The sequence below is a fragment of the Neovison vison genome, chromosome 11, assembly GCF_020171115.1.
Source record: "Neovison vison isolate M4711 chromosome 11, ASM_NN_V1, whole genome shotgun sequence".
NCBI classification, from domain to species: domain Eukaryota; kingdom Metazoa; phylum Chordata; class Mammalia; order Carnivora; family Mustelidae; genus Neogale; species Neogale vison.
The window spans coordinates 117,280,629-117,308,311 of NC_058101.1; the positions used below are offsets into that span (position 1 = coordinate 117,280,629).

At 35.0% G+C, this 27,683-nt stretch overlaps 1 protein-coding gene across 1 annotated transcript in view; it reads right to left on the reverse strand.

Annotated features, from left to right (window-relative positions):
• Positions 1–258: 258 nt before the first annotated feature.
• The window catches only part of MMRN1 (multimerin 1), a 57,692-nt gene continuing 30,267 nt past the window's right edge, over positions 259–27,683 (reverse strand). Inside the window, exons 4-8 of the mRNA XM_044224497.1 lie at positions 23,650–23,754; positions 22,033–22,206; positions 14,651–16,639; positions 2,370–2,522; positions 259–1,130 (exon numbers count right to left, since the gene is read on the reverse strand). Of these exons, the coding sequence (XP_044080432.1) occupies positions 709–1,130; positions 2,370–2,522; positions 14,651–16,639; positions 22,033–22,206; positions 23,650–23,754 (2,843 nt within the window). The 3' untranslated portion in view covers positions 259–708. The remainder of the gene's footprint in view (positions 1,131–2,369; positions 2,523–14,650; positions 16,640–22,032; positions 22,207–23,649; positions 23,755–27,683) is intronic.

Consider the following 27,683-nt stretch of genomic DNA (forward strand, 5'->3'; position numbering starts at 1 on the left):
CCTTTATTTTCCCTGTAGATATTCTATAATGGGTGCAGGTAAAAGACCCACTTATATATGCTCAGACATAGACTTAAATGTTCAACAACTTGTCAGGTATTACTTTAACCTCTTATTACAGGCAGAGAAAAATAGTTAAGCGTATTTCAAGTTTCGAATGCAACTTTCTTAATTTTGGTTACAAATGAAAATTTTAACACATAAAATTGATCAACCCAATAGAGAAGAGTTAAAATCAAAGTTAAAAAACAACACTTCTTGGTCTTTGAGTAATTTATTTGAATTGTGAATTTTGGAAATATATGTTATATATTTATATACATAGTGAATAACAAGAGGTAAGCATTTTATTGGAAGGACTACTGTGACTGACAAAATTGAATGATTGCCATTTAATCGGATTACCTTATGTTAAATGACTTAACATGAGAGAATAAGAACCATTATGTTAAAATATTTGTTAAAACACACTTTGTTTTTTCTGCCCCTAAATCTCATTAGAAGCAAGAACTTCATTGTATACAGGTTATTCAAAAGATATTCAAATAACCTTATGACATAGACAAACTTACAGCCTTACTCAGATTAAAAAAGAAGCTGATTTTCATTTCATGTAGAAAAGACAAAAACAGAGCAGATGTGCAGGCAAAGATAAATAAAACACTGGCTCCTTCTTAAGAAAGGTGATAGTCTGTCTTTCTTACTAATTTATGTACGGTATAACAAGTAACCACTAAATGTTGTGGCAGGGGGAAATTTGGCGGGAATCGTTCCTTTTACAAGTCGTAACCACACTTCCTGCCCATAATTTAACTCTAATAAAGCATCCCCAGTTAAAACCCTGTCACAGCGTATTTCACCGTTAATATTCTCAGACTCAAACGCAAGCTTGTCTCTTCCATCAACCACTAAAAATCCAGAGATATGGGCACTAAATGACTCAATGGTATATTTAAACACATACACCCCAAGATAAGGAATTCTGAATTTTCCAGTTCTTGGTGTATATGAAGATCCATAATTGACGTCCAAATTATTAAATAGGATAGGACCAGGCATCGACATTCCATATGTGTGAGATGCAAAAAAGGCCACCATCGGTGCATATCTATAAGATCCTTTGGAAAAATCTGTTACAAGAAAAAAAGGGAGTCAGTTTTCATGTTTTGGTATATATATATATTTTTATCATGCTTTGTCTTTCCTCATTTCTTTATCATTTTATCACAGTTACAAAAAGGGGTCACAGAAGGAACCAAGGTCATTCATCAAATTTTTAACAAGGGTATAGGTGTCTGGATGCTTGCTTCTTCTCTTGGCTGAATTACCTGCAATCATTTGCTCTCTGTGAGCCTCAGTTTCTCCATTCAGATCAAGATAGAATGATAATAGCGCTTGATATATCCCTCATAGAAATGCCTCAAAGATTAATTTGCATGTTGCTTTGATCTCTCCAGAGATAAAGGAATTCAAAGCACTCTATGATTATTATGGTATGCCAGAACGTTTTAAAGCCCCTTGTAGGAATTGAAGCTGACATGATGTAGAAACAATTTTTCCAGCATCTTGTCAAACAGTTTCTAGAGGCTAAAATGGAAACCAAATGCAATCATATGCAGTACAGAGAAGTAGACAAAAGCAATTTTCTGTGTAATTAATGCCAAATGTACTTACAAAGGCTGAGATTCAAATAATAGACTAAAAAATTTACTCTTTGCTATGCAGCATATTATTAAGAAAAGCCTGTTTTGAAATATGTTTTTGTGGTCATTAAAGAAAATATATTTTAAATGCTGCACAAATTTTTAATGAAAAATTCAGAAATGGCACACTCTTGAAGTTAATTTATAACAAACAATACTTATGAAGGTAAATGGGCAAAAAAAGGGGGGGGGGCTTTTTGTTTTACTCAGTACTTTTGAGCATGTTCTAACAGTCCTCACCCAGTCAAAATGACACTATTAGCTTAACCTTCATGGAAGACGCGCTGCTAATTACTTTTTAAAGCTTCATTTAAATCATATGTGATATGAATCAAAGATCTATTTCTTTATCAGCTTGTTTGAGGAGGAGTTTGTACCCATCACATATATGCATCTGTATTTTCTTTTAAGCTGCCTGGGAAAAGAAAAAGACTGCCTCTGTCCTATCAATATCGAAAACGTCAACAAGTGTACGTCAGTATGGATTTACCGGGCCGACATTTCCACTTGTAAATCACGTATGTTACTCAGTAAATTTCAGAGGCAAAAGGAACTAATCCTCACGAGTCCAGATTAATCCGGTTTAAATACTCCTTGGTAAACCTTTTCAAGAAGCGTTTTTGTTTAGGATAGCGAGCCAATCCAAGGACGCATGCGCTTTCGTACCTGGCGCTAAAGCGTTTTCTTGCACCAGCTTGACGGTGCAGTTGTCACCCGTGAAGGGATGCCGGCAGGCGCAGACTGAGCTCCCTCTTCCATTTATACACGTGCCCCCGTTCTGGCATGGGGACCTGCTACAGTCTGAATACGCCTCTGTTGCTGAAAAAGAGTCCAGATAAAAGAGGGTGAAGGTGACCTATTTTCTCATCGATCTTACAGTTTGAGACAGAATGGGAAAAACGCTGAAGGAGAAATAAGAAAAATGGGTCCCGGGCGCAGGCCGGCTGCGCGTGTAGTCACAGGACTTCATACAAACCTCTCAAGTCTCCAAGCTCCTTTAACTACGTCTTGGAAGTGGGGATCATCCTGTGATAGTCTAAGTGGGGATAATCCACTGTACTTCTTTATGTGAAAATGTTAAGATTTTGGTTAACTGTAGAACAGAATAGGGCAGCTGAACTCAGATTTAGATCTATTTGGAAGTGATACATGATAAAGGTAATATTACAAACCGTTGGAGAAGAAAAGTATTCTATTGAATACTCGGTGCTAACATAACTGAATATTCATAAAAACATACTTTCCACATGTACAAAAATGCTAAAGGTAAAAACAACAACCTATATGATTGTATTATGATCAAGTAAAAGGGATATCTTTGTAGAGCTTTAAAATTTTGGAGAACTCAAAGCAAAACAAAACAAAACAAAAAATCCAAAAGCCATAAGAGAAAAATCCTGACATTTGACCACATAAGAATTAAAACACATTTGCAACCAAAGTTGCAGCTCAAAAGTTCAGTTTCAAAGATAAGGTTCAAAAGTTCAGTGTCAAAGATAAGTGACAGATTAAGAGAAAAATGTTTTGACAGAAACAAAGATCTAATGGATAATATCCAAAACATGAAAAGTTCTGACCAATCTAAGAGACTGTGGGAAAAAAAACTGAAAAAAATGGGCAAATGATATGAACTGGCCAATTACTGAATGAAAAATGCAAAATTTCATTAAAATTTTTAAAGCTTATTCAATTTCACTACTAAGTAAGGAATAATAAATTTTTACCACCAACACTTTATCAGGTGTCAACATTCAAAAAGATACAAGATATCCAGTGATGAACAAAATGGGCATTCTCATACAATGTTGGTTAGAGCTTAAATTGTTAGAAGCTCAGAATGAACAATTTAACCATATTTATCAGAATTAAAAAGGTTCATTCGCTCAAAGCCAGAAATTTTTCTTGGTAGAATATATACTCCAGAGATACTTGCCTATCTATACAAAGAAAACTGTTAAAAATGTTCTTTATGGCATCATTTGCATTAGTGAAAAACTGTAAGACACCTAAATGACCATTTCATTGTTAAATAAATTATAGGTATCTTTTCCCTAAGGAATATTAGACGGTAGTTAAAGTATGAGATAGATCCCCAGACAAATTTGATTTACTGAAGGTAGCAAGATCCAGTTCACACATTAGATATAGAATATTTTCAATTATTTAGAAAACCTTAAATTATGAATATGGTTATAAACATCATACATCTTTATGTAAAAACAGAGAAAATGTTGGGGAAGAATAGATTGCTGGTCACAGTTACTGCTATGGCGCCACCTTGTGACAAGTTTGAACAGTTTACAATTCACTCATTTCAAAATACGGATTGTTGATGACTTTTAAATTTAGGGTTGTTTGGTTTAACATTTTTCTCAAGAAATGAGATCTGTAAATGTTTTATATACGTTATGCTTCATGTTTAAATAATTCAAATTCACATAGATTGTGACCAAACTACATGCCGGTATTAGAAATTTTTTTTTCAAAGAAAATATATATTACTTAGTAATTAGGGAATAGTTTACATTATTTTGATATAATTTTGCAATATTCCATACACTATTTTGCTCACTAAGATACATATGGAAAACATTACATATATGCAATAGCTTTTCAAAATGTTTCAAACTGGCCTACATTTTCTTTAACATCTTTTCTCAACCAAGTGAATAGGTTCTTAAATCCCTCTATTCACTATTAGCTATCATTCTAAAACCTAGCCCATTTCTTCCTCACTTTAAAAACTTCAGTGATTCTCTAATGCCTATAGAAATGTGAATTCTTGACGGCAAAGCACTGGCTTCATTTGTTTTCATGTTTTCTGAATCTAGCACAGTGATTGAATCACAGGGTGGCCTTCAATTACTGGATTTCACTAGGAATGAATCAACTGTGCAGGGGAGCTGGGGCACACTGAATTATTTATGCTATCTGATTAGCTCTATAATTCTTATTTTCCCATTTTCTTATAAATGCACTCTCACCTGGAGACTGCCCCATGCATGAAACAGGGATCAAACAGATGTACTTTTTTTGGTATTGCTATTGACTCTATGTTGATTCTATATGATCAGGGTCTTTGCCTTCTATTTAACATCTAGGATGCACTTTTCATCTTTCTCCTCTGTCTATTCCATTACCTCTAGGAAGGGGGTGTTTCCTTGTTCTCTTTGAGCCATTTTAGAGGATGCCATTTTGCCCTTTATTCCAACTTCTTTGCAGGGTCATTCATCTGGAGGAAGGGTTCACTTGAGTTTGCTTGGGGCCTGCTGTCTCCTATCACTGTAGTAGCTCAAACTTGCTGAAAATACACCTGGTTTGCCTGCTGGGGCACCTCTCACGTACCCTCCGAATTCCTGTTCAGGGTGCTTCGCACACTGGTCTGCACCTTCTTCTGTCACATGTGTTTTAAGTTCCTTTCTTGCCTTCTTTGATATTTTAGATATCTCTGGTCTCCAAGTCCCTGCCTCAATAATTCACATTATGGCACATAAAATTATGCCTATGGCTCCCAGAACTGGATGTGTTAGGAATAGACTGATTAGAGCAGGCTACAGTAACAACCGCCAGTTATGACCTTATACTGAAATAAAATGACCTTATATTTCTGTTAACATTATATAAACATGAAGTGTTCATTGTCTATTTTTGCATCTGTATTACATTGCATCATAGCAGGTCTTCTATGCCTTGATGTCACTGGAATTATCTAAAATCTCATATTTATTTAAGTCATTTTAGCATGAACTTGCAATTATTACCAAGAATTACATTTATCTTATTGGATTTATCACCTGTCCATAGAAACTGTTGTTTTAATTCTGTACACGATGTTTTAATGAACTTCATCATTTCCAAATTTACTTTTTATGTGTTCATCCAAATCACTGATAAAAATATTTAATGGACCAGTGTCAAGCACAGAGCTTTATAACAACCAAGACTGATTGGCATTGACTTATCAAATTGAAATTATTTACATTTTAATATACAATCGGCTAAAATCTATTTTGGTACATCATCCACCTTACATTTTTTACTTTATTACTAAAATAGTTTAAAAATGATTAGTTACCTTTGTAAGTTCCTGCACATATTTGTCTCAAAAGGCAATTTTTTCTTGAATTAACAACAAAGATCAGACCCCCAAAAAGCATCATTTTCTTTTCGAAATCTTCTCTCATCCCCGTCAATAGAATTAATTACGTTAATTCTCTTAATTATTGTCAGATGCACAGAAGTTCTCTTGTTGAACTTATTGCACTCCACTGTAATTGCTCCCATGTCCTGACTTCCAATTAGATTGTGAGCTTTCTCGAAGTCAGGGCTCGGGTCCTCAACTACACGGTGTGTCACTGCTAATTAGCACAGTGCCTGACATACCAAGTGCAAAAATGTCTTTTTAAAGATGAATAAACCAGCACAGGGTCATGTAAGGAATTGCTGAGTCGCCATACTGTACATCTGAAACTCATATAATACTGTGTGTTAACTACCTGGAGTGAAAATAAAAACTTAAAAACAATTAAGGTGAATGAGCAAATCATTGGAAGATTGAGTAGATGATGATATATAATCCAACACTCTATCCCTTCCCACAGTTCTCAAAGAACAGGTGGAATTTGATGCTATGGAGTCATTGGCATGACTCATCTCAAGCAAGGAATCATCTCAAGCAAACTTTTCATAGCTTCTCCCCTACCTTGGGCTTAAGGAATTCTTAAACTCTTTCCAGTCCATTTATTTTTTTTGGTAGAGGTCGGTGCAATTAGTTGAACAGTTCTGCTAACTCGACATTCTACTATCTTGTGCAAATGGCATAACTAATCCTTCAATATTCATTTCCCTGACTAAAATTTTTTTTGCCATTATCTTGGAATGTTTCATAAGCTTCAATTCGTTCTGGTCTGTTCTTTCTGGACCCTAATATATGCTCAAGTTACACCTTCCTATTAATCCTACTTCTATATTTCATAAATGTTCATGTTAAATTTGAACTGATTGGAGAGCTTCCTACATTTTCAAAAGCACTCTGCCTTTGCTAATATTTCCCATTCTTTATTATAATTATTTGTGTAATGTATGAGGTCCGTAAGAAGAGGAAGTGTGTTGAATTTACCACTCTGTCTACTCAATCTTTCTCAGGGCTCATTCAACACTTACTCAATAGATATTCAATGGATAAAATAAAGCAGCATATTATATTGATGTTTTCTCCTTCGTTCTTATTTTTATGTGTGTTTTACATGTATTTTCAATTTTATTTGGTATTTTCATTGTTTAGTCATATTTCATCATTAAGATCTTATTTTTTTTCCCCTGGGGATAAAAAAAATATGTTTATTAAAAAAATAAAAAATTATTAAAAAATCTTATTTTTTTCTTCTTTATTTTAACAATAACATTGCAGAGGGCAGATTTCTGCTTGGAGCAGAATGGAGTTTCCAACAGATTACTGAGGAAACCTAGCATTGCCTTTGGGCCAGTTTGTCCTACACAGAGAAACACATTATGTACAAATCTACTACACAACTTTGCTCAAGGTAACATGTCCACACAACATTACGACTTTATTTTTCATCCCAATTCCAATGCTCTCTAAAATGATTCCTTCCACTTATGGACACATTAACTTTCAGCACTATGCTGTGTCCCCGTTTATCAAAATTGTTCCTATCAAATAAGGTTTATCCCTCTGTTGTTCTAAAAATACTCTATATATTCCTTTCCAACAACTTAAAAAAATGTGGATATTTATTTGTTTATATGACATTTCCAAACTCCTTGTTCTAAGTACTCATATTTTGTCCATTGGTGTATGGATGGGTGGATGGAAATATTGTTTTTAACTGTCTTTACTACTTTTCCTTCATAGTGTTTTTATTTTTGTTCTTTATAAGTCATATCTGTTGCTCTTGATACTGTTTTTGAGATCTTTTTTACTCAGTCCTTTAAATATAATTTTAAAGCTCATTTAATCATATCAGCAATCCTTACCAAATGTATTATCCCTGTCCCAGAAGATTTACTCTAACCTTTGTCATTAAATTATCATTTATTTATCTTAAGTCATGACCCAGGAAATCAAATGTTTTTATTTGATATTATCAACTCTATTCACCTTTTTCTTAAAAGTCATAACCTTTAATCAAAAGCATATTTAAAAAATGACAAACGTATTAAAATCTGTACAAATCATTACTCATTAGGAAAAGGCAAAAGAAAACTATAGATACAACAAAATGTTAGTTGAATAGTTTTAATTAAACTTATAATAAAATATGTATTATTTCTTTTCAGAGTCACTTTAAGCTGGGTATACTAAAATTGGCAACTAAAACCTTAAAGCATGTTTCTCAAACTTCATGTTCAGTAAAAATTTGGTACAGCTATTATTTTTATCCTTCAGTTTTTTTGTCAAGATGCAACTCAGACCACTGTGCAGTAAGTTCACTATATGTGATTTAATAATCCCTACACTTTCCTTTTCATGTTTGATAATTAATATGACACAAAATAATACCACATGGGCAATTTTGAATTCACAGTGTTTTTGATGACCAGTAGAAGGACATCTATTTGTTGTATTTAATTATAGATCAGTTAATAATCAAATTTGGTTTCAACTCTCAGATGCCAAAGAAATAGTCCATCGTTGAGAAAGAGCTCCTTTGATTCTAGATGGAGAAAGAACCCAAACATGTGCAGTGTCTGTGTAAATGGGACCTGGTATTCTGTCCTATTTCCTTTTTTTGTCAGACCATGTGTTATAAATTTTGGTTCCTATGCAGGAATCAAACACATGGCTCCTGCCTGCTCACCTAAGACATCACAGCCATTTTACTGCACGACAAGGTGCAGGAAGTGGCTCTCAATTTTGTCAGCATCCTCTCCTCAACTGTCATCCTTCCATTGGAAGGAGAATTACGCAGAAAGCTGGAGAGTCGTATCTTCTCCCAGGGAACCATAAATGAAAATAGTTCACTTAATATTCTCTTCAACACTGGTTTTATTGACAACAACTAGGGAGACTATCCCCAGTGGGTAGGCTTGCTAATCAATTGTGACACAAAGAATACCTTTAAAATCATGAGCAGAAAGGAATTCATTAAGCAGGCCTGAGACTGCTATCTTTAGAAAGGGCTGCCTGCCAGGTTTTTCCCTTAGCCCACATCTGGGCTCTTGGCTTCTTGCCATTTCCTAACTGTATGTGTCATCCACTGTGCCCAGACTCTTTGTACAAACAATATGTTTAGGCTGAACATCTGACTTCTTTCTGATAGTCCAGAATTTCGGTATGGACTAGGCAGAGGGTGCCTATGTGATCAGTCCTGTTATGGACTGAATATTTGTGTCCACTCAAAATTCATATGTTAAAATCCTGACCCCCAATCTTATAATATTGGTAGGTAGGGACTTGGAGGGGTGACTAGGTTATGAGGGTGGAGTCCTCACAAATGGGAGTAGTGCCTTTTTCAACAGACTCCAGAGAGGTCTCTCACTATATCCCTTTCTGCCACATGAGAATACAAGGAGTTGGCAGTCTACAACCTGCAAGAGGGTTCTCACCAGATTCCAATGATGATGGCCTGATGTGAGACTTCCAGCCTCCAAAACTGTGAGAAATAAATTTCTATAGTTTATAAGTGATCCAATCTATGGTACTTTGTTATATTAGTCTGAACTGACTAAGACAAGCCCCAGTAAAACCCTTGGGTGCTATTTGATGGACTTCCTTTGACAGAAATATTGCACATTTGCATGTGTGTGTCTATGTATGTGTGTGTGTGTGTGTGTGTGTGTGTTTATTTGTGATTAGAGAAAAGAGCACACACAAGCATGTCCCATTCCAGGACAGAGTGAGCATAAGGAAGTTTGCACATGGATTTCTCCAGACTCGGCCTGTATCATTTCCTCCCACTGATCCTACCATGTATCTTTACACCATAATAAACTTCAGCTATGTGCATCACTCTGTTCTGAGTTCCAGGAGTTGATGCTAACAGATCACCGAACTTGTATGTGGTTTTGGAGACCCTATAAAACACACCATAAATTCTAAATGCATGCAGTTATCCTTCAAAATTTAATCAGCTTTTAGTTAACCATTTTGGAGAGAAGTCAACTTATTGATACCTCAAGTTATCTAGAAAATGTTATTTTTTTAATAATATGGGAAGACATCTAAAGAGTAGAAAATACCTTGGAAAAGACCATTATTAAAATCTTTGCAGATATTTTTCAGTGTTTATTGATACACATTCATTTTTGTGCAGCTAAGCACAATGTTATTCTTTTTGAGTTATTATTATATGATAGGCATAAGTTATGGACATATGTTGAATTTAAAATGCAATGACTTTATAAAGTAAAGATAGGGGATGATGGAATACCTAAGTCTGTAAATTATGCTGATATATGTATATGTATATGTAATATATATCAAATATTAAGTGAAAATATTAGAGAAAACCCATAAATGTTGGTTATAGCTAAAAACAAGCATCATATAATTATAACTAATTTAATAATATACTATTTACAAGTTAGTTCACGATCCTCAAAATAAACTTTTGAGGTGGTTATATTATTCTGTATTTTACAAATGAGGAAAGCACATTTTAGGAAAATGAATGACTTGTTACAAACAAAAAACATTGCCAGGCAAGACCTGAATGTTCGTTTCCTGACTCCAAAATCAGTGCTCCTTAGTCATCATGCAGAGTCACAAAAATTAAAAGTGGGTTTAAAACAGAACAAAACAGTGAAATATCCAGGTTCTTATTTTTTCTCTGTTAAATCGCTTATATCTTCAGTGATGATAATTTTAAAAAGTTGTATTTGGTACACTACCAAATCTTCTGTGGAAGGTAATCTTTCTTAAGAGGAATTGTTAAAGGAGTAATTATGAATAAAAGAGGTTTATTATGAGAGTTAAGTATACCTGGCAAACATTGGGAATAGTGTTGCAATAAAAAGTCAGTGGTCTCGAGCATCAGGTGCCTGTCCTCCGTGATGTTGTCGTCAATATGGATGTGTTACCACAGGACTGAGTTCCTCTTAGGAGGCAAGCAGCCAAACCCTCCTGCAGGGACAAGTCTGCCAATTGCTGTACAAACAAATCTTCAAAGATGAAATAAAACCTTCTTGGTGTCTATGGGAATATTATTTAGACACAAATCAAATATTTAGTGATTCAACTGGAATAGCTTATCAGCACTGGCCTAGCAGGAATCATAATTAACATAACTGAATGTGGGGCCGCCTCACAAGAAGTGAGAGGGATAGGACCCTGCATCTTGCCCTTCCACCACATTAGTCAAGGAAAGATGTTGTGAATAATTGATGGTCACTTCCAATGACAACTGCCCATCAGTCATATCACAGAAAAATCCAAACTGAAAAGGAGCACCTTTACCATACAGAAATGAATGGCAGTATTTGGATCCTCAAGAAGGAAAACTCCTTCAGAGTACTGATTCTGGCCATCTGGAATATTCAGATACAGCCAAACTCAGATCTGATGCCCTGAACAGAAGCAAAAGGAAGAGAAAGGCAGGTGAACGTACTCCACAATCTCTTTGAGTAGAGGGGTTGAGGACTGAGTCCTGGGTCCAACAGACCAGGAGTCAGGCTCTATTACCAGCTAGTTGCACGACCTTAAGCAGAAGAGGTCAGTTCATCTCTCCGAGGGTTAGTTTACTTATCTTCAAAATAACAATAATGACAACTACTTCCTAAGTATTGTTAAGTGAGCTAACATATATAGTATAATTTGTATAGCACCTGTGATATAGTTATTAATAAGTAGTATCCAATGTTATGTTATTATAATATTACTATTAGGCTTAAAAGGAAGTTATCAGTATTAAAATTAAGTTTTAAAAACTAAATTCATAGGATTTTTCATTCTATTAATGGCACTTATTATTCTGCAAATGATAGTGACTCTAATCTGAATAACATTATTGTGAGGTTCATAAGATGACAATAAATTATCTTCTGATGTTAATCTGGCTACATGGTTATTTATAATATAATAGTAAAGGTCAAAGGAAACAACCAAATTTTAGGCAGTGTGCCAGTGTGTCCCACCCTTGGTATGAAACAGGGTATCAAACAAGTGGTTAATTGCAATTAGTTTATTCTTTACTTTTTTCTTTTTCTTTTTCTTTTTCTTTTTCTGAGAGAGAAAGAAAGACAGTGAGCACAAGCAGGGGGAGAGGTAGAAGGAGAGGGAGAGAAAGAAACTTAAACAGTCTCCGTGCCCAGCATGGAGCCCAAAGGGGCTTGATCTCACCATTCTGAGATCATGACCTGAGCAGAAACCAAGAGTCAGGGGCTTAACTGATTGACCCACACAGGTGCCCCACAGCTGCCACAGCTGGTTTGTTGTTACAAGAGTCCACTGGTTTTATCACCATGCACAGACTTCACCAGCTCAGATGTCCAATGAATGCCATCGGTTTTATGGCCCATCGAAGCTGGCTTAATAAGTATGCATATCTACACAACTACTAAAGGGTCCTACACATTATGCTGCTGGTCTTACCTAAAGTGTAATTATTTAATTTATAAAGTATAAATAATTTAATTACATAAAGTGTAATTAATTACTAATTTTTGTAGACAGGTCTATAAAAAAATTCTACTTCCAGTAAATAAAGGAACAGGAAACAAGTTTATCAAGACATCATTGGAAAAAAGAGAATGAGAACTAAGTTAATTATTAGCCCATTAAGTTCAATATTGAGTCACCTGCTATATAAATATCTAAATACAATTTTTATAAACTAACAGGCATTCTTTATACTATAAAAATTTATAAGTTCTTATGTGTATTAAACCTTTTACCTCAATTAATTTTGAAGCTATTTAAATTTTATATTTACTATATAGGTCCAGGCATTTTTTTTGGTTTAAGAAAAAAAAGAAATAACATGGTTTGCCTGGTGTATGACCACATGTGCTGGAGTAGAGCTTAACTGAAACTCATTTGCAATGTCCACAGAAGACCAAGGATTGAGATAAAATGGAAAAAGAACAGCTTATCATTTTTCCTGAATTAGTGTAAGAACATCTCCTATCGAACTACTACCGTCTTTCTCTAGGAAACATGTACGTCTGAATTGTTTGTTCTGTGATTCCACATGAAAAGATTGGTCTTCCTGGGTCAGACGAATTGCAAGGAAGCCATAAATAAATACAGTAATTTAAGTAGTCAAGAAGCAATTCAGCTTTGTATTATTCTGTGATTTTTAACGTTATCAAAACATTCAGAGACTAAAGATGGAGTCATATTATGTCAGGACAGTGATCACTCTTCTGTAATTAGAAAGCAATAAAATAAAAAACTCATCCGGTTGCGCATATAACTTAATAGCAGACTCTTATGAGAGGAACACTGCCATTTCTTTTAGTCAGAATCAGCAGCTATTCTTCTCATTGTGAAAAGTCCAAACACATTCATGAGACACTTCTTTCGTGAGAGACTTCTGTATGTTTATAAGCACTGCATTGAATTCTTCCTTCCTCCCAGATTTATGCCTCTCTTCTGGTGTTTACAACATCTATTAATTATCCTGCTACCCTATCATTTCCCAAATTCAAAACTTCAGAGTATTCTAGGTCTTCTCCCTCCCAGGTGCCATGCATTCAGGCTGTGAACAGTTCACGTTTTTTATACAGTAATGTGCTCTGCACATATTCCTACTAATGAGCTCAGCAAAATACCTACCCCAATCCCATCACTGAAAAGGAAGAAACAGAGACCCAGAGAGGTGGACTTGCGTAAAGTTACAGAGAAATCCCCGAAACACCTATTACCCAAAAATCCTAATTTGTTGTTCCTTGGATCATGTTTTTCCACTCTCCTGCTGTTTCTGTTAATTTTACCTTCACAACAAGTTTCACATTTGTCCCCTCTGCTTCAACTTCCTCTTCCTCAGATCTGGCTCTTACCACTCTGTTAATACTGTCCTAACTGGTATCTCTAATTTCATTCTTTTCGGTCTTGCTCTATACTACTGCTAGCTTCATGCCTCTGAGATACGTTTCTTCCCATACCCAACCCTCTCCTCCAAATTTTCAAAGACCGTTCTTACAAAACTGTGTCTAAAGGACTTAGTGTTATAATCTACATGTGTCCACCCAAAATTTATATGTTGAAATTCTAACCCCAAAGTTGGTGATATTAGGAGGTGGGGCCTTTGGGACATGGAGCCCTCATGAACAGGATCAGTGTTCTTTTAAGAGATACCCAGAGAGATGGCTCACAACACAGCAAGAAGTCACCAGTTGTGGCCCAGGAAGAGGGCCCTCACCAGAGTGTAACCATGCTGACACAGCGATCTTGGACTTTCTAGCCCCCAAAACTGCGAGAAATACATTTCTGTTATTTGGGGCTCCTCCAGTCTTTGGTATTTTGTTATTGTGGCCCAAATGGACTAAGACACTTAGTTTGGCATTTGTAGCTTGCTGTGACCTACCCAAATCAAATTCCTGCTCACGTATGCACCCATTCATTCAGTCATTCAACAGATATTTCCTGAGTTCCTATAGTATACCGGACATTTTGTCAGATAATGCCAAAATGAGTAAGACTCAGTCCGGTCATTTTCATTCAGAAGCTCATTATCTAATAGTTTTCCTTAATTATACATAAAAGCAAAAATGTTCTACAGGGAGAAATCTGATTGTATTACAGGTGTCTTGTCAGAAAAAAACATGTAGGACAAATATTTACATGATAAACAATTAATGCCTGATTTACATAGAATGGAATCAGTTTCAAATGGTATATCAGTGATCTTTGAATTACTTAACTATTCACTCAAGTTCAAGAAAGTGCCTTTTATTTCTTATGGTATTGATAAACCCCACAGATCTACTAAACATCTTTTAAATGAAAAGAGAGATTAAATGTTATTATTTTAGCAATAGCTTACCAGGAACTAGAAGGTTGTCTGTGTTTCTTTGGGACCGGCCTATCAGGACAGTGGTCAGATTCACTGTTGGTTTTTTAAGTGAACTGGGTTTCTTCAGCACTGGTTTTATTTGCTTCTGAGACTTGGCAACATTGGCAAGACTACCAGACAGTGTTTGATTTATATACCAAGTTAAATTAGATATGGCGATTTGAGATTTTATTTCAATTACCGATTCCACAAATTCTGTCAGGCCTTTCTGAAGAAGCTGAAGATCAGGTTGGGAAGTTTCTATCCGCTTAGGTATGCTTGCATTCAGTTCTGAGATACGTGTAGAAGCATTATGACACATGAGTAAGACTTCAGACAGAGTTTTGTTAAGTGCAGTGAGGTGAACCGAGAGGTGGATGGATTTTGCTTCCAACGCCTTAAATCTGGAAGTCAGTACCTGCAGTTGAAGAGCCTGGTCTCTTTCATTTGTGGTCACACTGCCTTTTTTAAGTGAAACATAATAAGGTATGAGTGTCTTGGCCACTTTAGTCTCAATACCTTGCAACCTAGTTTCAAAATTTTTGGAAATATTTGTGGCTGAAAGCATTTTTTCCTCCAAATGACTCATATTTTGCTGGTATTTTATCACTTGGGAGGTGGTTTCATTGAACATTTGATAAATCTTTTGAAAGCTGGACTGACTTAGGTTTTCCTCCTTAGGCATATTTGCAAGGATCTTGGCAACTTGCAAAACAAAGTTGTATCTCTGATCATCATTGACCAACATCTGAATGGAATCATTCAAGTGTTGGAATTGAGAAATAAATGTCAAAATAGTTTCCATATTTTGGGTACATTGATGATGGACTTCGGGATTATACTTTATTGAATTTAAAGCCTCTTTTAGCATGTAGTTATCCTGAATGAAATCAATGGCATTATTTATAATAATCATTGTCTTATTTAGGCCATCTTCCATTTCTGAGGCATATTCACTGATACGCCTGTCCAAGGCATCACTACGACTCTGTACTTCATTCCTAAGTGAGTTGTGTCTTTTTGAAAGTTCTTTGATAAGAATATTTAGACTGTTGACAGCACTTATCAGGTTTTCCACTTTCTTCCTTGTAGCTATTGCTTCCTTTGGTGGTTCTTGCACCACTGTCTCTCTAAAAGGTGTTGCCCGCTCAAGCAAGGGTTGAAGGATCTCCATATCATAAGTCAAATCATTTAGCTGCTCATTCATTTTATCCATCTTATTGTCCATTGGAAAGAGGACTTCAGCCAGTGTTTGGTTTAAAACTTGTAAATTCTCTTCTGTGTCCTTAATTTGAAATTTAAAATCATTTCTGCACTTAGATAACATGTCTTCACATTCACCCCTAATAGACTCCTTCTCCATCTCCAAAGCAATGGTGAGATTGTTAATCTTGCTGTCTTGGATGTGCAAATCATCAAACATGTGCAGCATCATCAAACTCTGCTTCTTTATGTTCTCTTGTAGAGCAGACATGTACTCAGTGACATTACTGTGAACTGACTCAGCAGTTGGAACTCCCTTCTGATCTGATACTTGTTCCATTGATAAAAGCTGCTCGTGTACTTCCTTCATTTTAGACAGAGTCTTGTTGAGGGATTCATAATACAAAATGCTCCGTGAATATTCCTGTTCTAAAGCACCTTCTAAGTGAGCTTGCTTTGCTTCTAGTTCTTTAATAGGCTTCTCACAAGTGACAGTAATTTCTTGCCTTATATTCACAATGCGATTTTTTAGATCTAGTACATCAGTCAAAGTGGGCCTGTTTTCTTGCATTAAAACAGACTTTTGCTGGACTGCTATTAAAACCACAGATTCATTAACCTGTCGAATTATTTGTCTGGTGTTTTCAAGGTCCTCTGATAAGCTTGATACAGTCTTAAAGAGCTGTGCTATTGTCTCTTGCATGTCATTTTGAAATATTTTAAATTGCTCTCTTACTATGTTCTTTACCAGATCATTAATGCTTTTGGATTTTAGGCCTAGAGAAAAAATATTAAACAACAATAAATGATATATGATTTTAATTAGGTAAACTTCAGATATCTCTAAAAAGATAAAAAATTTGAGCTAATCACTACTAACATGTAATAATAAAAATATTTCTTCACTACACTTACTTATGAAATTCCAAAAATTACTATAGTTCGTAGAAGGTGAAGGCCTTCTTAACTGGTAAGTCTGAGGAGAGAAATCAATTGTGGTGCAGAACATATCACAGTCATAAACAAAAGACAAGAAGGAACTGCCACTGATTTCAGTTAATAGATCCTCATATGTTATGATTCTAAACCTAGTCTTATTCTGGTATGAAAATAAATGGCTTTGGGTTCTCTGGCTCAGTAAATAATACCTGGTGTTATCTCATGACTATGCTATTAGGCTGCTAGTAATTAGGTTTCAGGGCTTGTGCTTTGAGCTCATAAAAATGAATAAATTGACTGCAGAGAAGAAATTTAATGAAATTCCCAAATAAGGAAAATTATGAAGTAATAGTCACAAGATTCGACAATAGTTTATATCAACAATAAAATAATAATGAGAGGTTTGGGGATCACAAAACAAAGACAAATGAAAATAAGAATTCAAGATATATATTGGTTAACATAATATGACATTAATTCTTTATAAAAATAAGAGGAAACTTGCTGCTAATGAAACATATATTAGTATTTCCAGTATTAGAAAGCATGGACTGATCAAAAGTCAGAATTATGGACAGTTCTAAAAGTAGTATTAAAAAAAAAAAAAGGAAAAGGATCCAGAAGAACTCAAGACTCAGAGCTATTCAGAAGAGGAAATTAATATTTAAAAATGGAAAAAAACAACATACCAAACCTGTTACATGCAAAAACAGAAAATGGGAGAAAATGAGGTGTATTTATAGTACATAGCTATGAAGCGTCTATGAATGGAAGATATTTCCACTCAAATCCAAATGGTAACTAATGACTGTAATGTAAAACATGGCCAATGTCCTACAAAGCATTTTGAACAGGAAGGTCTGCACAACTGTGAAATGACTTATGGCTATCATAAGACTTATTAAGAAAGATCATTGTAGAATAAAAATATATAGTTTCTACATGTCTCTATTTCATAAGCACGTTTTAAAGAGTATCTGAGACCCATGAGAGATTTACATAAAAAGTATGTGAAAGATCAATTATAGCAAATAGAATGATGTACTGCTTGAGCATCTTGATATTAATCTGGTACAAAGACAAAGCTGTAAATATTGTTTACATGAATAAAGATTTCCCTGGAAATCTTATACTCTATAGTTCAATACTGCTGATTGATCTTGAGGGAACAGTATTTCCAGAGTAAAAAAAAATATATATATATTTTACATTTCTAAGCATAGTGAAGACTGAAATATATTTAACAGGCCAAATAATATAAGTAAGTGAAAATCAATCTGTATATAATGGAAAAAATAATAGTAGAAATGTTAAGTATGGGAAAAATAATGACACTCCACCAAAATACTAAAAAAAGGCTACATTAATTAGAAAGTTTAAGCAGTCACAATTAAGATAAATTATACTGAAATAGTCCTAGCTTTTATATGTGATACCAAGAATAATTACACTGCAGGTTTTTAAAGTATTTTTATTTTCTAAATTTTACTTAGCATTTAACTGGTTACTCATTTGCACAACGAATCTTCACCGAGTGTATTTTATATGTTACACAGAAAGTAAAATTTGGAAAACTAGATTTCGAATACTTAAAAATAGAATATGTTAGCTTCACTGGGTATAAGGTGCTACTCAATAGCAAATTTCTTTTTTTTTATTGCACTTCCCACAAGATCATTTAGTCATTTCCTGTTAGTTAAAATTGTCTTAAATTTTCATGACAACTTGATGAAATACAATAAAATATTTAAGGTTAGGGATCAGACCTTCTTGGAATTTATATAATTTTGGTCTTAAAATGTTTTTCAAGATTGAAAAGGTAAACTAAAACTTAAGCATAATTGAATTAATTCATTGTGGCAACAAAAATAGCTGTTTAAATTCATCCAACAAAAAAATGTGATCTGGGGCACCTGGGTGGCTCATGAAGTTAAGTGTCTCTTAGTTTTGGCTGGGGTTAGGATCTGAGGGTCATGAGATTGGCCCAGTATTGGGCTTCGTGGTCAGTACAGAGTCTGCTTGAAATTCTCTCTCTCTCTCTCTCTCTCTCCTTCTGTCCCTCACCCCCCCAATTTTGCATGAGCAAGCATGTTATAAATAAATAAATAAATAAAATTTTTATTTTTATTTCTTTAAGATTTTATTTATTTATTTGAGAAAGAGAGTGAGAGCGAGCATGAGAGGGGAGAAGCTTAGAGGAAGAAGCAGACTCCCTGTGGAGCTGGGATCCTGATGTGGGACTCGATCGTGGGACTTTGGGATCTTGACCTGAGTCAAACCCAGACGCCCAAATAAATAAAATTTTTAAAGAAAAAACACTATGACCTGAAAGTGAGAATAAGGGGTGCCTGGGTGGCTCAGTGGTTTAAGCCTATGCCTTTGGCTCAGGTCATGATCTCAGGGTCCTGGGATGGAGCCCCACATTGGGATCTCTGCTCAGCGGGGAGCCTGCTTCCCCCTCTCTCTCTCTGCCTGCCTCTCCATCTACTTGTGATCTCTAACAAATAAATAAAATCTTTAAAAAAATGAAAGTGAGAATAAGAATGACAGGTAAAAACACTATAAATAAGTAAAATTTATTTCAGAGTCGTTAATCAAAGTAACTAGGAAAAAAGTAAATAGTGAAAATAAAATTAGGAGGTGCTTCAGTGATCATATTTTAAATTTTTTAAATATTTTATTTATTTATTTGTCAGAGAGAGAGAGATCACAAGTAGGCAGAGCAGCAGGCAGAGAGAGGGGGGAAGCAGGTTCCCCGCTGAGCAGAGAGCCCGATGCGGGGCTTGATCCCAGGACCCTGAGATCATGACCTGAGTTGAAGGCAGAGGCTTAACCCACTGAGCCACCCAGGTGCCCCTATCATATTTTAAATCTTTAATGGAAAAATACACTGGGTATGGGATAAAATCACAGCCATGTCTGAAAAGAAATCAAACAGACTATTAGCTTTAAAAACAGATTATTGTTTCTGGAAAAGGAGTTTTTCACATAACATTTCTATAATTTGTTGCTAAAAAATTGTGCAAGATCTGATTTTGCAAAAACATATCAAAGTGCTTTATGTCAATATCTGTATGGCCTATGCATAACATTCAGGTATCTCTTATGGAACTGGGAGGTAGAGTAAGCAAGAGAAGGGGCTGTGGTTTTGTTAGGCAAGTACAGTACTGTGGAGTGAGTTTAGTTTTTGTTTCCTGAATGAACGTTCATTAACTACGAGCTCTCTAGTTTTCATAATTGATTATGCTTAGCACACAACTAACACCTCACACTGAGGGGAGAATTTTGTTGTTGTTGCTGTTATGAGTGTATGCTTTTTTCCTGTGTCACTGCCAGAATCTTTGTTAGTAGCTTCACAAAAAGCTGTTGACAGGTCTAATTCTAATTCTCTTTGGTAATGATAACCGAATTTTGCTAAACAAATTTCATTATGGTGGTTATAGTCAATTATATACTGTTCTATTTGACTTCTTTCTCATGTTATCACTTCAGGGAAAATATATTCCTTTCTCATGCTTGCCATTGGTAAGTTTGGTCATAGGGACATGCCAGAAGTGTAGGGCAGGGTCTTTCCTTTAGGAGCTTAACAATACCAATTATCTACATAATTAAAAAAAAAAAATCATGGTTGCTGCCATACTGGTAGATGATACAAAATGTCTACCTTATCTTTTACCTGTGAACCACAGGTGAAAAATAAAGAAAAAAATAATGTGATAGATATGAGATTATACAATAAGTGTATTTTTATGTGTAAAACAAAGTGAAAGGGATCACTAATCCTAAAATTGGGAAACATGCAATTAACCCAGAGAACTGAGCTATTCCTAGTGACCAAATTACCTGCCTAGAAAATCCATGCCCTCCTTGAAACCATTTGCGTAATTAATTCCTCCTGATCTATAGCTTATTAGTTGAGATGGCTTCTTTTTGTAGAAAGAAGTCCTTAGATTGGATTTGTTGGCACCCTTAGATTGGATTTGTTGAAACCATCAGGTGGTCCCATGGTACCCTGTATATAACACTACCACAGCAATTGCTCACTATCTACAGATCCCTGTGGTAGGTAGAATAACGCTGCTCCACTCAAGATACACACCCTAATTTCCTGAACCTGTGAATATGTTACCCTCCTGGCAAAAGGACCTTGGCAGATGTGATTAAGGTTAAATACTCTGAGAGGAGGAAATTATCCTAGATTATTCAGATCAGTCCAATGTAATCACTGAGTCCTTAAAAGAGGAAAAGAAAGGTAGAAGAGTTGGGTTTGAGACCTACCATTAGGACCCAACAGTGTTGCTGGTTTTCGAAGATGGAGGAAAAAGGCCATGAGCCAAGAAGTGCAGTGGCCTCAGGAAGCTGTGAAAGAGCCTCAGTTTATAGCTATAAGAAAAGAGGACCACAGTCCCACGACTGCAAGAAAATGAATTTTGACACAACTGGAATTAACAGGAAATTGATTATCCAGTACAACCTTCAGAAAGGAATACAGCCTGCTGTTTTAAGAGCACAAAAGTTGAGCAAAGCTGATTCATATTTATGAGGAAATTATTATTTCTGTTACCTGAGATGTCTGAGGATATATTTTATTGATTATACTCCATGAACTAAATAATTTCTGTGGTAACAGCACACTTTGGATTTATCCTCAGTATCTTCATCAATATTATTGAGACAACCATATATTTGTGCCTTGATAATCCCCCCCTTTTTTTTTAAGATTTTATTTATTTATTTTTCAGAGAGAGAGAGAGAGCACACAGGCAGGCAGAGGCAGAGGGAGAGGCAGGCCGAGGTGGCCGATGTGGAACCGGATGTAGGACTCTATCCCCGGACTCTGGGATCATGACCTGAGCTAAAGGCAGCCCCTTAACCAACTAAGCCATCCAGGTGTCCCTTGATAATCCTTTCTTAACTCATCTTTATCTTGAACTGGAGACCACGATGGAAGTAAACTAAGTACAGCTCATTTTAACTATAAAGAAATACAAGTTAAGCTTTAACTAGTACTTAATGAAAATAAATCAGATGAAACATTGAGTAAAAGATTTGACAATTCAGAAAAAATTAGATATTTCAAATAATAATTTACAAATATCTTATTCCAAAAATATAGTCTTGGACTTTTATACTACTCAATCTAAAGTGAAGATTCCAAAATGATATGAGAAAAGATAAATGAGTCATTTACCTTTTGTCTTAACTGAATGAATATTTTACTTTACTTTTACCTTTTAGAAAAGATTGAAATTCTCTGTTTTTATCTTCATTGATTTTCCCCTCTAGGGAGGAGTATGTGTTTCTTACATCACTCACAGCTGAAGAAATATTGTCAATCTTCTTCTGAAGAAGGGTCAGTTTCATTGCCTGGTAGTTCATCTGCTCGGTCATCTTTTGTGTCACTGCTGCATGGAAAAGAAAAGAATATGTGTGTATGTATATATATATATAATACTATTCAAATATATTATTCAAATATCATGACAGGCTTAAAAGTATTTCAAATAAATCATGTTTGTACTCTCTATTTGAAAATATAGACTACTATATATGCACTCAGCAAATGACAGCCTGAATTTTACATTAAGGGTGAAAATTTATAATATATAATAATATATTTATATAATAGTTCATACAATATAATAAATATATAGGTACATATTTATAATATTATAATAAATATATCATAATAAATAATAAATATATAAATAAATGATATATAAATATAAAAGACACATATATATTTATAATAGATAAAAAAATTAAAAAAAAATTAAAAAAGAGCCTATAATAGATTTCTAAAATGTTTTAACTTTGCTCAGAATCTTTAGTCCTTTTTTTTTTTTTTTAAACTTTAAAGTGTTATTGTTGCATTCTTAAGAGATGAAGAAACTAAGGGACAGAAAACCAAGGTAACTGGTTTGAGGATGCAGAGCTGATACCTCATCTTCTGCTTTCAAATCCAATGTTACAGAATTAAATATGTGTGGCTCTATGTATGTGTGTAGTCATATCTATAGTCTGAAGATTTTATTCTTTACTGAGGTGTTCTTTAATGAGTGATAAAGATTCAGATTTAGTCTGAATCATTTAACATAGCAATGATACTTCCCCTGCTTTTTTGCATGCACGTCAGTAATTCAAGGAGGATTTTATACTATTTTATGAGTATACGGAATTCCAATCCCTTAAAAAAAAAAACCCGCACAATTTCTAGGATATATTCACCTTTATTCCCCCTAAGTCCCATTTCTCAATTTGAGTGTCTCATTTAGTAGGACTAAATGTTTCTAAGAAATAAAGTCAGGCCTAAAAGAAATGGTAAAATACTTATAATTAGAAGGATGAGAAAAATATGTGGCTTGCCAACTTTGGATCAACATGAAGTTCTTGTTGATTCTTAGCCACAGTTCTTTTCCCTAGTCAGTGATCCACACATCCTTAGAGATCTCTCCTCAGTCAGTGGAAGGGAGCCTTCTTAGCTCCTTCAAAGGATCACGTCATTCCTTCCACCTCAAGATTCTTCCATGATTGCCCTTTTTGAAGGACAAAAGCTTGACCTTACTGTGGCAACCTGTGATTTCCTTACAACTAGGATAACAGCATTTTTAATCATCTCCTGTGTTTGCACACAAAGCTTCACAATCATACATGATCCCTCAAGGCTGGGAACCTTCAGCTCCTCCAAGGTTTCTCCCAACAGGGTGCACCAGTAGAAAAGGATTGAAGGGTATGCTGAATGTGTCCCCATCAAGCATTTGACAGTCAAGTGTTTTCCTGTTTGGAAGTTGTTATAAATAGTGTCGACGATAATTGGATTAGGGATGTTAGCAATTACAATCTGCGACCTGGGTCACCGCAGTCTTGCCCTTGCGGCTGCTCAGGGATCTCTCTGCCAACAGCGGTGTGACTCTCAGCCTGGTTGCTGTGTATCAGGTGCTGCTGTTCCTGGGCTAGAAGAACACAAAAAGAGAAGAGAGAGTTAAGCCTTGGGACCGCCTCATTTCTTCCAGTCCTTCAGGGACGTGGCTGCCATTCGTTTTCCCTGTCCAGAAGCATGTCAGTCTGCCGGGATTGCAGAAAGAGCTGCTCTGTCCCAGTCAGGAGGGCAATGTGCTACTACCTTGTGTTGGAAGTCCGGGACTCTAATTCCGTTTGGAAAAAATAAAATTATTCAGGCCCCCTTTTAGGCGAGAATGGATGGTAGCATGTGGCAGCTGTGCAAACTGGAGGACATGGACTACCCGCATCACCAAGGGGACTTGAAAATCAGCTGTGTTGAAGTCTACCGTGGCTCTGTAAGTGGACTGCCACAAAGCCTGCTTGTTTAACAATGCGATTTCCTGCTGGTGTCTCCTTGGAAATAAGGGAGCTACAGGTTCCTGACTGAAAGAGTATCTGCTTAATTAAATGGGTTGTTCCCAGATTTTTAGGAAAAACCTAAACTCAAAACGCAAGGACCACCAGTAAAAGTAAACTATTACATGGCAAGTCGTAAGGGGATCAACCGGTAAAATCAGGGAAATTTCAGAAAAATTAGAAATTCTTATAAAATAAGTCTACTGTGTTAAAGAATTGATTCCCCGGGGCGCCTGGGTGGCTCAGAGGGTTAAAGCCTCTGCCTTCGGCTCAGGTCATGATCCCAGGGTCCTGGGATGGAGCCCTGCATCGGGCTCTCTGCTCAGCGGGAAGCCTGCTTCCTCCTCTCTCTCTCTCTGCCTGACTCTCTGCCTACTTGTGATCTCTGTCTGTCAAATAAATAAATAAAATCTTAAAAAAAAAAAAGAATTGATTCCCCTTTCCCATGAATCAAGTTAATATTTAGATGGAAATATAGTTTTTCATCGGAGAAAACAATTTAGAGTGAAAATTATTAAAAACATTGAACACATCAAGTAAGGTAGGCCTGTAATTTGCTGACTTTTAATAAATAAACATATTCATTATTGAGAAAATAAGCATTTGGTGTCTAACTGTGCTTCTTCCCATGTGAAATTATGAACCAATGAAACTTTCCCTCTAGCCCATGTTAATTAAGCTCCCTAAGGCATATGTGACTGTGACAGTAATACTAAAGGATTTCTACTCCATAGAAAGAATAATATATTTAGTATTAATGTGAGTTAGTCTCTGTTGTTAGATTGAATTTTGCATCGCTTTTCTTCAGGGCATTGAACTAAACTAACGAATTTCCATTCATTTTCAAGGTTTTTGTTTTGATATTGTTTCTTTTTTTTTCTCTCCACTGTATTACAGAACATATATAATTGTTGATATATTTGGAAGAAAACAATCTGCAGCTTGGGGAAATTATACTTATTTTAGGGCTGCAAAAGTGGCAAAAAGTGTTAAATTTCCCTTAGGTCCTAGTAATAAGGTTTCTTTAAGCTAAATACAAACTAATTCATATAAATACATCTATTAAATAATTGCATAGATTTTATCAAGTTTCCTCTTTAGATGATGTAGAAAGCATTTTTCTAGCCGCTAAAATCTAAGCATACGGAAGAGAGTAACTAGAAAGTGAAGTGATGTTTCTCAAACCAGTGTTCCTATATCAGCAGTATCAGTATCACCTGGAAACTTTTCTTTTATGGGTAGTATTTTTTTTTTAACCACTTGCAAACTTTTGAAAATACAACTTCTAGACCCCATCTCAGACCTTCTAACTTAGAAAAGTCTGGGAATGCCTGGGTAGCTCAGTCATTAACTGTCTGCCTTTGGCTCCGGTCATGATCCCAGGGTCCTGGGACAGAGCTTGTGTTCCCTCTCTCACTGTGTCTCTCTCTGCCAAACAAACAAATAAAATCTTTAAAAAATAAAAAAGTCTGGAGTGGGACAGTAATTCATGTTTTAACAAGCTCTTCTGAAGTTTCCAATGCACACTGAAGTTTGAGAATCACCGGAATAAAGCATCAAAATAAATCTTCCCTAGCAACTACCTATCTCACAGCCTTCCCTAGTTCTCTTAGTAGTGGAAGAGGGTTCAGGATATGAGCAAAGATTTATAGCAAAAGGAACATGTGATGTTCATCAACAGGATGAACAAATGATGTTTACATTTTCTTACTGCTTATCTTTTTCATCAAATCACAGGAAAACAAAACCAAAAAATCATAGGAAAACAAAAAAAGTTGGTGCATTTAAAGGCATTTCAATAACATGGTAGACAGAGGGTACTTTGTTAGTAAGAATTGTGTGATTATAGTAACAACAAAATTATATTGTTTTGTGGCAACAAACAAGTTACAATTCCAATTTCCTTTTCTATCTGTTATCAACTTTAAACACATTGTTTTTTTTTTTCTTCTTCTTTAATGATTTTTCATCACGGTTGAGAAACAAAAGCACCTGTAAGTTCTGAAACACTGAAAGTGTCATTGTCTTTTCCATTATCCCCCCCAGAGATTCTGATTCCAAAGATCTGTTCTGGGAACTGAGCATGTGCATATATATATATATATACATATATATACACACACATATGTATATGTATTTATATATTTTATTATATATTTTTTATATTATATACATATAATTTTATTTATTTATTTATTTTTTATTTTTATTATTTTTTATATACATATAATTTTAAACTCTACGAGTGATTTTTGATGTATGACCTTAGTTAAGAAGTACTGATTTAGAAAAAATTGTGAAAAATTCTCATTCTAATGTTTCATTGTTACAAGGCAGAAAATCCCAAATATTTTCATATTAAAGTTTTAATCCAGAATTTGATCTTCATAGACTTTTAAATATCCATACTTGCCTGTTGATAATAAAAACATATGTTAAAGACATGATCTATTTAAACTTTAATAAATGACAAACTTGAGTCTTCTATCATTCCAAAGAGAAGTGGGCCTATATAAGGAGGAGGTAATTTTGATAAACATAATTAAATAATTTATAATAAATTATTAAAAACACTGGAAAAGAGATAAAAGCTTAAATTTTAGAAGTACTTCTTATGAGTGTGATTTTTTTGTAAAAAGAAAAACCATAGACATTTTATCAATAATAGGGTTACCTGGGTGGCTCAGTAAGTACCCAACTCTTGATTTCAGTTCAGGTCAAGATCGTGAGATGAAGCCTTGCATCTAGCTTTGCGCTGAGCATGGAGCCTGCTTAAGATTCTCTCTCTCCTTCTCCCTCTGCCCCTCCCTCTACCTCTCTCTCTCTCTTAAAAAAATCATTCTGGAGCATCTTTTGATGTGAAAACATTAAACTGATATAAAAATCAATTAAATATAAAACAATGTGTATTTCTGAAATGAAAATCAATTCAATTTTATTTTCAATAAAAATTAGTGGATTTTTACATGCTATGTAAACTTTGACTCAAATAATGTTCTAAACTTTTTTCTTTTTTTAAATTTTATTTTATTTGACAGAGATCACAAGTAGGCAGAGAGGCAGGTAGAGAGAGAGAGGGAAGCAGGCTCCCTGCCGAGCAGAGAGCCCGATGCAGGGCTTGATCCCAGGACCCTGGGATCATGACCTGAGCAAAAGGCAGAGGCTTTAACCCACTGAGCCACCCAGGCACCCCTAAACTTTTTTCATTTAAAATTGAAATCAGTAGATTTGTTTTTCATATTGACAATCAATTTCCATTAAAGTTTATTTGAAATTAAGAGGAAAATGTTAAAGAACTTTATGAAATTAATTTCATGAAATAAGATTAGAAACAAAAATTTTCAAGTAAAGCAACATTTTTGAAATAATAAAAAAATTGAACAAATACTTTATCAAATAGTGTTAATAAAAATCAGTAAAGAAAGGAAAATGTTTATGAAATAAAATTAGAATTTTAACGTCATATAATTTAAATAATAAATCATTTTTTAGAAAAGAAAATGTTATAGAACTTACCTAATAT